At 39.8% G+C, this 12,545-nt stretch overlaps 1 protein-coding gene across 2 annotated transcripts in view; it reads left to right on the plus strand.

Moving 5' to 3' along the window:
* The window catches only part of ano8b (anoctamin 8b), a 42,077-nt gene that overhangs the window by 17,854 nt on the left and 11,678 nt on the right, over positions 1-12,545 (plus strand). Inside the window, exons 1-5 of one of the 2 annotated variants that reach the window (XM_074667577.1) lie at positions 1,478-1,620; positions 5,904-6,014; positions 7,245-7,377; positions 12,071-12,209; positions 12,322-12,418. In XM_074667577.1, the coding sequence (XP_074523678.1) occupies positions 1,554-1,620; positions 5,904-6,014; positions 7,245-7,377; positions 12,071-12,209; positions 12,322-12,418 (547 nt within the window). In that variant the 5' untranslated portion in view covers positions 1,478-1,553. Of the gene's footprint in view, positions 1-1,477; positions 1,621-5,903; positions 6,015-7,244; positions 7,378-12,070; positions 12,210-12,321; positions 12,419-12,545 lie in introns of those variants that run through there. The other variant, XM_074667576.1, reaches the window with a different exon arrangement.

Below are 12,545 nucleotides of genomic sequence, written 5' to 3' on the forward strand. Positions count from 1 at the left end.
TGAGTTAGAACCCTTCCTTTCCCGAGTCTTTACATTTAATTTAGCTTCTTTTTTGGCTCCAAACTGTAACTTTTTCAGTCAGAGTGATTTTCAGTCAAACAGATTCCTGTTTTCAAAAATTATATATTTCAGCTACCTTTCCAGAACTATGAACTATGAAGACATGCATACAGATTCAGTCAGGTAGAACTCACTGTTACTGTGTAACAGTTAGATGCTTAAGAATCAGACTATTTTTCAGAGGTTTTTGAGGAAATTGAGAAAAAAAGAGGAGATGTTACCAGTAGAGCCCGACCAATATGGGATTTTTGGGGCTGATGCTGATACCGATACCGGGGGCAAAAAAAGCCGATATCCAATATATCGGCCAATATCCGACAAATTGACCTATATCGGATATATCAGTTGATATATATATGATAAATTCATTGATATACACAGGATATATACTGGATATAATCACAAATCATATAATACCCATATGATTCAAGACAGAGACAGAACACTATTAAATTAAAACAAGAAACTTTAATTATAAAACTGTCAATATAAGAACTGTGGTGTAAACCAATGATAAATAAGAAAAAGCTGTAAACACAATAATAAATGAAGAAGTCAAACTGTAAACACCTTTAATAAATAAGTCAAACATTGAACACAGTAAGTATAAAACAAAAAAATGTTAACACACAATGAGCAACTTACACAACGTTAGAACGCCATATTATAGTCTTACATTAGATAATGGTGGACGTGTGAATTAACAGTAGCATTTATCTCTGTTTATCTCACAAAAAAGCAACTAACACGATGTTAAAACGCTGTTCTATAGTCTTACATTAGATAATGTTGGATGGAGGGGGCGGGCACTCGGGCAGTGTGGAGCCCAACACACAGACACACAGGAGCAGGAGCGACAGAATCTCCATGGAGCAAAAATTTTTATAATTGGCTACATTTTGGTTGATGTTGATTAATCGGTGACAGGAATAATCGACCCGACGGATTAATTGGTAGGGCTCTACTTACCAGGTGAAGCGCTGTATCGGCAGGCTGTGACAAAGTGCAATCATGTGCTAATAAATGCTACAATGTTTTAGATCTGCTGCTTTGAGGTAGCTTCTTCACTTTCTAAAACACCTGAGTCATGTTTGTTTACATAGTCTAAACAGTATCACAGGATCATTTGCAGACACAAAGCTGTCAGACTGGCCCCTGTCTACACATAGAAACCTCCATCAGTTATGTCTCTATGTGTAGCAAAGCAGCTCATCCACATATGTACGTGCTAACATACATGTTCACTGAAGAGGCTCACACATTAATGCAGTGTGTTAGAGTTAAAACCAGTCTGCTGGCTCCTCAGGAGCTTGTGTGTGTGTGTTGCCCTCAGTGATGAATACAAGGCTCATTAGAATTGCTGTCATGTTGCAGAGCTGCCTGCAGCATTTTATCTAAAGCGGTGCGTCCAGTCAGATTTCAGCTTCAAGGAGTACCACTCTAGATTAAAAAGTCAAAAATACCTCCTTCGTCCTCCTGCTCAGCCTGTTGCGATGTTTGAAAATGTTCTTCAGAGGGGGAGAGAAATATGGAGCCAGATTAAGTTGTCACAGCCTCTTTGTAAGTACCGATGACTGATCCTTTAAATAGTCGAGCTGCCTCTGATTCAAGTTCTGTTTGCAGGTATAAATTTGTAACTCAAACAGGTTTGATTTAAGTTGAAAAGAAATGTTATTTTGTAAAACATGTTGAAGGCTTTAGATAAATGTGGAAGTGCTCAGATTTGCTCTGAAAGGAATTATTTTTTGTCTTGTTTGGTTTCTGTTTGACTTTAACTCACATAAGGGAAAATCACAGTGCTGTTTGAAAAGATCAAAAGGAAGAAACAGAGTAAATAAACTAGGGGATAAAATTTTAAACATCTTGGAAGAGGGTTTGATTTAATATGTCTTCAAAAAGGGGAATAACAGAATCAGAGTGCAAAATATGAGATTAGATTTTTATGGCATAGTAGTATTACAAGACTCCAACAAAAATAATATCAGAAGATGCTAAAATTAAGAGTTTGGTTTGTTTTCAGCTGAGATTTGAGGATGTTGTGTTCTAGCCTCTTAAAGGATTAGTTGTTGACTTAGTTTTTTATACTTGCAAAATAAGCACTTCCAAGAGTTTCAAAAAACACCTCATTAATCAGCTTAGTTACTGTTGTTATGGTGTTCTGATTTGTCAAAACCCCATACACCGGTGATTAATCCTTCTCTAAGGGTGTAGTCACACTGGCCACCCAAACCGTGCTGTACTCAAGCATGATTGCCCACCTGCAGTGCTGTTTCCCCGGCCAGTGGTCACACTTCTTCAGTATTAACCAGACTTCAGCAGGTATCACACATATATGCATGATTCACCTACGTCACCATAAAGCGTCTGTTTATTAGTGCTGCACGATTATCGCAATCGCAATATCAGCACATGCAATTACGTAATCGCAAAAGATGTGCAATTATTTCAAAAAAGTGTAAAAAAAATGAGCATGTTTGTGTGAGTGATGTGTGTGTGTCAGTGTGTGTGTGTGTGTGACTGAGTAAGAGAGCGAGCGTGAGATGACTAATCAGTCACTGTTTTAACTGGTCATGTGACTACCTGCCCCCCTGGTACTGCAGTTTAATCAGACAAGATGGAGCACAAAGAAGTAAGTGAGGCGCTCAAGGCGAAAAGAAACTCTACCTCTGTTATTTGGTGTTATTTTGGTTACCGGTTGAATGACACAGCAAAAAGATGTAATTTTCAAAACATGCAAAGCAAAAGTGGCATAAATGTGTTATTTTGAGTACAAACAAAACAGTACTGTTGTGCTGTACATTGTTGTTTGTATACAGTAAGTTTGGATATTTTGAGATTTATGACACAATTAAAATCCTCAGTAATCCATCTCTGCTTTTTTCTTGATTTTTCTCCATGATAACCAAGCAAGTCTGTAGACTCATAACACAACTTTTTTAACAAATCGCAAGCACAATCGCAATCGCAATATTGTCCACCTAATCGCCAATCGCACCTTTTCCCCAAATCATGGAGCACTACTGTTTATACAAAGTGCAGTCTCATTAGAGTCAGCACAGTGAGACACAGAGAGCGCTGCTACAACTTTACAGACTTTTTTGGCTTGTGTTACGTCGTTTTGGCCTGGCACACTTGCAGGCATATTGGCCAAACAAACTGGGTTTATGGGTTTAAGCGTGCTTAAGCATGGTTTGCTAGTTTGCCAGTATGACTGCATCTTAAGCGACACCAGAAACATCCTGACCACTTATTACATCAAATCTATCTGTGAAGGCACCCAGCACCCCACCTCTGCCTGTTGACACTGTGGCAAATAAACAGTTCCTGTTAAATTGTTAAAACTACTAAAATAATGTGGGTGAATGTGTTATTATCTACCTTCTTTCACATGAGACCCACAGTTTCATTAGTTTCCATTTGGAGAGGTGTTACTTCCTTGTACTCTGGTTTGGTCTCCACCATCTCCTGAGGAGTATACCTCACTCTTCAGCCAAATTATTTGTTATTTTGTTTTTCTGCCGAACCATTTGTAGACAGTGGGAGTATCCTAACTGTTTTAACAAAAAAGAAAATCTTTTTAAGATAAAACAAATAGAGAGTGGAAATAACTTGCTGTGTTCATCTAAACTATTGATCCAAAAAGCCCTGCAGAGCTGGATCACCAATCCTTTGTTTGTCCTTTGCTACCATCTCTGCCAGTGACGTTGATTAGTTCAGCCTTTTTTAGCCTTGAGAAAATATTGATTAGCAAAGCTACAAAACCATGGAATGTGCCACAACCCTGCTCTTTCTGAAAAAAAGGAACAGTTAATTGTTAAGCATGTATTTGCATATATTAGAAGTGGTGCAGTGGCTTAGTTTGTGCAGCAGACTGACATTGATGTTGAAGTGTTTCTTCCTCTAGATCCATCGCACAGACACTGAGAGTATAATTATATTATCTGGAATAGACCGGTAGGATTAGTTCTGGGAAGCATCACCGTGTGCCCCCCTCCCTGTCTGCTCTGCAGGGAGTTCCAGGAAGTATTGGGACACACTGAGCTGTAGCACAATGATGTTTTTATGTGACAGGTGTTTAATGGATCCTCTGAACACACAGAGACACCGTAATTTACAACATCATGCTAGTGCTGACATCAGGGCTGTATTTACATCCTGCTACGGCCTTGACCTTTTGTGAGATGGATTGTGTGTGCAGTCCCTTGTGTAACCATGAAAGCAAAACATAAACAGGTGTAGATATCTGCATATTTAGCTATCATAGTGCTGTCACATTCCTTCCACTCTTACAGATCAAATATTTTGTACTTGCTTTCCATGTTCCTGAACAGGCCTGTGTTGGATCTCTGGAAAGTGTCCCACTTTTCCTGCTCCTTCATCGCTTTGTGCTCCGGTGATCACAGGCTTTTGTGGGACAGGCATTCTGCTGTCATTATCAGCCAGGAAGCCAGGAAATGGTTTTTAGAGAGTGTTCTCTGACAGCTGAAAAGGGTTCGGGGTTATACCAGTTACAGAATCACTTAGTCATGTTTGAACTGTTGGCACTGTCACCTCTTCCACATTAAGGTGGAAATCTGAGACCTCTGGAGAGCACTGACAAATGAAAGAGGTGTCACAAGGAGCAAAGGAGTTCATTTGAGCCTGCTGGAGACAGAAACTGTAGCTGTATTAGAAGTTCATATCTGAAATATTTAAAGTAGACTCAATAATAAATCTAAGTCTATCCTTTTTCAAAAAAAACCCACACACATTTAACTTTCTCTTAAAAAAAATCACAGATTCTTCTGTTCACACAGGCTATAGCAGACTCTTATGCTGATTCAAAGCAGACGATTTATTCAGTGGCTCTTGTGACAGTGTTGCCATGGTTTCTCGCACTGTTCCTCCCTATGTTCTGATATCCTGACAAAAAACTCTGTTGAAGTCCCAACAGGGCTTTTAACTATGCCATATCCTAAGATCGAGTCATGGCAGGAGGCAGAGAAAATGTTTTGTGGCATGTATTTTTATTTTCTTGTGCGACCCGATTTTTTTCCTTTAGTGAAGGAGGTGGCAGACTTAAAGTTTTGGCTTCATTTTTGGTGATCAGTTGTGTCATCCAGCTTCTTGCAGTCTGTGGGTCCATTAGTGAAAATCTGTTGTCGTATTGCGACGTCTTACTATTTGCTGTTAAAAACTGAAAATGCAAAAATACACATCTCTATGATGTAAAGGTGTCCACCAGTGAAGAATAATGAACCATGGGTTATTTTCATTTACACAGCTGCACTAAAAACATCTGTGCTATGATGTGACATTACTGTTAGGCTACAGTAGAGCTATTTTTAGTTCAGGGATGACTTCAAGAAGAGAGGCGAGGTAATTCTGTGCAGAAGCTGATTTCACTGCTGTCTGTATTTTTAGGGTATTCTACTTTGATTTAAGGCTAAGGTGTCTGAGACTCAGGACGTATCAGCACAGTGAGAATTATCAGTACTTACATGTGTTGAGTTGACTGAGTGAAGTGTGTGTGTGTTTGTCAGCGACGATTCAAAGAGTGTGGACAATGTGTGGCCTCTGGTCTTGGCAGGGCAGGATTAGTTCAGTCGATCTCGCGTTGTGAGGCAAAGCAGCGTGACATTTAAATCTGTCTCACTGAGAAGGACGATTTTGTGTGTCAGTGTGTGTCTGTCTGTGTGTAATGGGGCAGCGGGGGTCCCAGATTTGGTGGGGGGTGGCTGAAAATGTTAGAAATGTCATTGCTCCTTAGACTGTTTGACTTTGAAAAGATGACCCTCTCTTTTTTATCCCTTATCCCTCCCTCTCTTCTCTTTTATTCATCTGTCTGTCTCTCTCTTTCTCAGATAAGTTATTTGGGAAGCGGCTGCTGCAGGCTGGGAGACACATCATGTCTCATAAGTCGTGGATGAAAACGGTGCCTACAGAGAATTGTGATGTGCTCATGACGTTTGCAGGTCAGGCTCACTCTTACAAACTTACATGCTTTTATTTTTGTACTTAAAAGGGCCCTTATGGGCATGATGGACCCCTAACTTAACTCTAACCAGTATAACAGTGCGCCTAAAGTCAAACCTCACATAACCTGAAATGACCTAAATAAAAAAATGTTATATAAGATACCCCTAAAAAGAAAGAAAAACAACTTCCTGACACTGAAAGGGAGCAGGGTCTTTGACTTTCATGTAGGCATGTGGAAAGGCAGGGAGCGCCCAGAAAAGAGCCATCCAGCCTAATTTAACTTGTGTCATGCAAATAATTCGTTCTCTGGATCAGAAAGGTCCAGACTAAAATTAATTCATTAGTGATGAGAATTTAGCATTTTAATGACTGTTTAACCCCTTAACCTGATGCTCAACCATTCAATAGAGCATTTTTTTTTAATCCGCTATATCTTATCAAAAATATGTTGAACTGAGTAAAACCTGACTGGGTCGTTTCTACAGCTTGAAGTATTTTTTCTGGATTTTACAGTTTCTGATGGTAGTGCTACAACAACAAAGAGTTATAATTTTTTTTTTATATATTTGCCCTGGTAAATATATATATATATATATATATATATATATATATATATATATATATATATATATATATATATATATATATATATATATATATATATCAGAATTTAAACAGACTTCATATCCCTTGCATTTAAAACTTAAAAGTTAAAGGTTGGTGTTGCAATTTTGTCTTTTATTTAGCCCTAGCACTTGTGCTCTTAAAGTCTAAATTTTTATCCTGACAAATAAGGAAGCAAACTCACTCACACACATTTGTGCTATTGCAGTGTGTTTCTCAATTTTCTTCCAAGTTTGTAATAAAAATATCACTCTTGAATCTCTTTTCCTATACCCCATAAAAGGCAGAAAACAATCTTCTTTTATTCCTTTTCTACCTCGTGTAAATAATCATTGTTCGTAAAAAGCATAGAGATCCCATCACACCAGAAATCATGTGTATAGCACTGATTATGATGCATCCGGACTCTGCTAAATCATAAAACAGAGAAGAAGAAAGCCAAGCAAAAGAGTTATTCTCAAGTGTTTGTTCGTGATACTTAACCTCCAGCTGCTGCTCTGCAATAAATAGTACAAGACTGTGGGAGTCCTCAGCAGCTCCAGTGTACAGGGATGCGTGGGTACGGCTGAATATGTATTTCTATCTTTCATTTTCTGCCACAGACACTACGGATGACCACACGTTGCTATGGCTACTGAACCACATCAGGCTGGGAATCCCAGAACTCATCATCCAAATCCGACATCATAAGCACACAAGGGTCTACGCGTTCTTCGTCACAGCTACGTATGAAAAGTAAGAAACCACCACAAAGGTTTTGTGGTGCGAGCAGCACAGCTTTGCACGTCTGTATTTAGTCTTAGTCTTTATCTTTTTGGTCAACCAATTATTATTGTGGTTAACTGTAAACTACATCAAGGATATGGTTAGCATAGCTTAGTTTAGCTTAGCTCAGGCCTTGCTCTGTCACAGGTCAAATAGGCCGACTGCCTACCTCATCTCCCGAGCTCACTAATAAAATATTCTTTCTTTTTAACATTGTTTACCTCCATTTTAGATGCTTAAGGCTACACTCTCATAATTTAGCGTTGTGTCGCAATTCTCTGAAAGAGTTTTGACCTTAATTTATGATGAATATTTCAAAGTTTTTGAAAGCACTCATTTGTAACCCACACTCTTTGATTTTCTAAAAGCATGACAATACTATTTAACAACAACAACAACATCTGCTACCTCTGATGTATTTTCTGCTTTGCAATCATGACCTATAGGTACATAAGACAAGGTTATGCAAAATATAACTGCCAGGGGAACTGGAGTGTAGGCAGGAAGCTACAGCAGTAAGAGAAAGAAGATAAGCCCTCTGGCATATGAATAATACAGTATTCTTCTAGTACTCTTCTTGTAGTGGAAGGTTAGTTATTTTTAAAAGCTACAACTAGAGACAAAAATATCCCTGTTGTTCTGTGCCGGTGTAAAACTGTACGTGTTTGCTATAATCTTAAATGTAGCTGCAGCTATAGTAGACACAGCAGTACAGCTGAGTGAATCATTAGAGAAGCTGCCATCATAGCTGGTGTATCTGCACCACTGCTCCGCCTCTGACGCTGGGCTGCAGGTTATTTAAAGTTTTGCAGAGGGTTAGAGTCAGGGTAAGCATATGGATCACATTCTCTCTGATTACACTGCCTAGTCACAGGCTCTTGTATTGAAAAAATCCTCAGGGGAACCGTAGATGAGCTCAGGGTCATTTTAATTCAGCAATGACTTTGGTCTATATAAATACTGAGAAATACAATCCAAGAGATCAGGCCGGCACTCGCTGTTCCATACTGCATTTCACCTCTTGACAAATGTTCTGTCTTCTCTGCTGACCGTGCATTCAACAACGGCCCTCTGGAGAAAGAAATCGGAGCGTCTGAGGCAGTCCGTTTACCCATGAATGGAATAGGAATAGACAGATGGCCGAAAGGAACAAAGAAAGAGAGACAGACGCAAAGAGGGGAGAGGAAGAAGAAAAAAAAGAAGAAGAAGAGAGGAGCAGATAGAGAAGGAGAAAAAAAGAGGCAGGTTAATGTGGTAGGAGGATGGAGCATGGAGAGAGTGCTTTCTGGAAGTATGCCAGTGTGTTCAGATGAAATGCTCAAGGAAAATGATTGCTGTGTGGCACAAAGCACACACTTCCCTCTCTCTTTCTCTCTCCACACACACACACACCAATACACACACCTGCTGCTGGAAAGGTTGACCTACATTTCATAAGATAGAAAGATAGCCCAGAAACTACTCCATCCCACAGACTCACCTTGGTGACCAAGTCCTCTAGCAAACCAAATCAGTGGGAATTTATCTTTCAATCCCTCCATAAGCCATAAAAACTCAGTGCGAGGGCCCCAGGTAATCTCAATGTTGTGTTCACGTTATGTATATTTCTGGATATATATCCATGTATGTATTTAAAAGAAAGCCTCTTCTGGGTTTACACACACTGTGGCATTGATTACTTAAATTGAACAAAATAGTGACAAAATATTTCAGGCCGGGGTGTGAACTTGTCAGTCACAAGGTAGAAATGATCTGAAACATACCCAGGTTTTTCCTCTATTTTACAGAGATTGGGGGGAAAATTTCAAAGTAAAAATTGTGGATATAATGGGAATATTACTGAACTAAAAAAGAAAACAATAGAAAGAAAGATACATATTTTTCAAACTGTGTTTAATGAACAGAAAATCTGTATCAGATTTTAGGGGAGAAATTTGGCACAATCCAACACTCAAACCGAATATCGAACAGAGCTTTATTGTCATTGTAACAAGTACAACAAAATTGAAGTCACAGCAAAGTGTAAAAAGGTCCATAGGAAAATAGGTGATGACAGCTTGCCCATCATTCTCCAGTTCAGCCAGCCTCCACCTCCACAGGGTCCAGGACTGAGCTTCTTCAGTCATGCTCCATCTCTGTCTCCTAGATCCTGTCTGCTCACAGCAGGTGAAGCTCTTCAATGTGGCGTTGGTGTCTGATGTTAGCTCCGTTAGCCATGTCTGTGAATAGCATGATGCTACTCTGCCCTCTGGTATTCCCTCTGTTGATGGGTTAGCACAGCTAGCTCGTCCATCTTATTGGAGATAGATCTTACGTTCCCAATAACGATGGATGGAAGGACAGGTCCATGTCGTCACTTCTTAGCTCACACCTGAGAACCAGCACGTCTCCCTCATCTCCTTCTCCTCACCTTGTGGGAAGACATCAGGCCTTACACCAGTTAGCACTGACATTCTACAGGCTGCTAACAGCTAAGTTCACATATAAACAATGCAGCCATGGCTCCAGACAAACACAGGAGAAAAAGTAGTAAAAATATCAATGAGGCCACAAAAAGTTTGGTGTCCATGACAAAGTAATGATTCTCTCCAGATACAAAGATTACAAAAAAGAGACAAAAGAATTAAAAGAAATGGACAAAGAAAAGAGAGCTGCTGCAAAAGGCAACCATAGCCAACAGGGCAGCACCTAGCAACTAAAATGAACAAACTTAGAGAGATGTAATACCTCCCCTCTTGTTTTTCTCTGACATATGATCCGTTACTTATTCCCCCACTCTGACTGGGCAGTTTACAGTACGCCATCCTGTTCTGCTGAGTTTCTGCATTACGTCTGATATAAATGTGCTATATTGGCATAAAGCGTACATGAAGTGCTCTTCCTCAGCAGTATTCTGCCCCTTTACAAGGATGGCTCTACCCACACATTTCCTTTGACCGTGTCTTCAAATTAAGACTCCTTGTATTTGGGCAGAGAGAGTGTAAAAGGCAATAAAGTTTCTGATTAAATAAGAAAAGGAGTAATCTTATTAAGATTCCTGGCTGCAGTCTCTGGAGCTGCACACACCCTGAAAGGCCTTGCAGTTATTGGCTCAGATTACTAAACAGTTGGTTTAAACAGATACAGCCTTTTCTTTTCTCAGGCAAGGACCTTTATTGTGAAGGTGCTGCACACTAAGCAGTATTCAGCGGTGATACAGGAGCTTACAGCTCGCATTTCTGCTATAATCCATCATGGTGATGAACGTACCTTACTGTCGTGCTCCTCAAAGTGCCTGGAGCCGAATGATGGATAGATGTTGCAGACCCACCTAAGCTGTGCCCATGAATATGTGTGCTGAAACTATATATACATGTACACAGGAGAGGAAAGAGGGGAGGGAGGTGAGCTGTCACAACAGAGGGCGTGGTGCTGCATTATTACTGCAATTGTAGCACCAAGCTGCTGGGAAGGGCAGAAGGAGGGGAAATGGGATGATGGTATGAAGGAGGAGGGCGGAGGGACAAAGGAAGGGACTCTGGGAGATTAAAGGATGAGGCATGAGAGGGGAGGAAAGAGAGGAGTAGAAGAGGAGGGGTTGATGGGAAATGAGATGATGAGAGAGAATAAGAGGAGAGTTCAGTTCACTTTAACACAATAAAAGATCATCAATCTCTGCTCATTTTATGGCCTTGTTTCAAAATCTGATGAAATTGTTGCCAAGCAGACTGAAGTGAGATATCCTCATTTTTGGGATAGGGGTCGCAAAATCTGGAATAACTGTCTTAAATCCAAGATTACACTTACACAAGATTAACATTTTCTATGACACAATCATGAACTTTTAAAGTCATCATAAATGCACCAAAATAAAACAGTCAATTCAGAATAATTTACTCTGTATTTGAGTTAGAATGAAGCTCCCAGAGGCTGATTTGTAAGTGTCAACATGCCAAACACATTTCCTATCAAATTCCATAAATGTATGGTAAATGTAATACAGGGCAGGTCTCATCATGGATTTTTTTAAAGGCTGTGGCGATGCCTGTGTGTGAAAACCATGGTGGCCCAGAGAGCTGTCACCTGCTAACACTGCGGGTCTGAAATAGCACTGACACAATTCATGTCACTGGGACAGCAATGCTACATAAAAAGCCATTACTGGGTAAAAAAGAGTTTCTTCATCCTTAATATCTAATTTCTGCTTCATTAGCAACCATTTAGAAACTGAGAAGTAGCTTTTTCAGGAGTCAGGACCCCAAGGTTGAAAATCCCTGTCTGAAACGACCAGGGCAGCATTTCTCCATTAATCACAAACTCTTGGCAAGCATGGGAAATTTGGCTCCAATTTGGTTGTTTCCTGCACAGTTGTAACAACTTAAGTTTAAATAAATCATTAAATTTCACCACAGACGAACAAGAAATCAAAGATTTATCTTCAAAGCTCCATAAAAGTGAAATGATAAAAGCTCAAAATCTTCGTATTTGACTGTGTGAAATCAAAGAATGTTCCGCCAAAGAACACAGTTATTAAAAATGTAATAGTTAGCTTCAAAGTTCAACGATCATTCTGTCTACTAAGAGGAATAAATACAAACTTCACTGACTCATGGTCCAACAGTTGAAATCATTATCTCTGAGAAATCTGAAACCTTGTTTAAGATCTGACTTTGTCACTTGGCAGTTTGTTGCGAGGTGCTGAAGAGATGGGGTTAAGGAAATCTGTGAAGCCAGAGTTTGGTGGAGGGTCACGGAGCTTCTCCTGCGAAGAAGATTACATCTACGAGAACATTGAGAGTGAGCTGTGCTTCTTTACTTCCCAGGTTAGTTTCAGTGGGCACACTCACACAAACACAAACACAAACACACATACAAAGCCAAACACTTTTTCCACACATATATGAATTCTCTTCATCCTCTTTGTGCTCTTTGCAGGAGAGGCAGAGCATCATCAAATACTGGCTGGACAATCTACGTGCCAAACATGGGGAGGTTCTTCATAATATTAACTTCCTGGAGGGCCAGCCAATCAGTGAGTCATCAACACTTCCCTCTGAGATATTTGTCTTATTTTCACTGAAGGCCTTGACTTGGCAGACTTTGGAAGTAATCCCTCTGTTGGTTTGGGTTTAGAGTTATTAAAAACAAATTGTGATGGA

The sequence above is a fragment of the Halichoeres trimaculatus genome, unplaced genomic scaffold (assembly GCF_033239565.1).
Source record: "Halichoeres trimaculatus isolate MK-OKI-2021-1 unplaced genomic scaffold, fHalTri1.1 fHalTri1_scaffold_4, whole genome shotgun sequence".
Taxonomy (NCBI): Eukaryota; Metazoa; Chordata; class Actinopteri; order Labriformes; family Labridae; genus Halichoeres; species Halichoeres trimaculatus.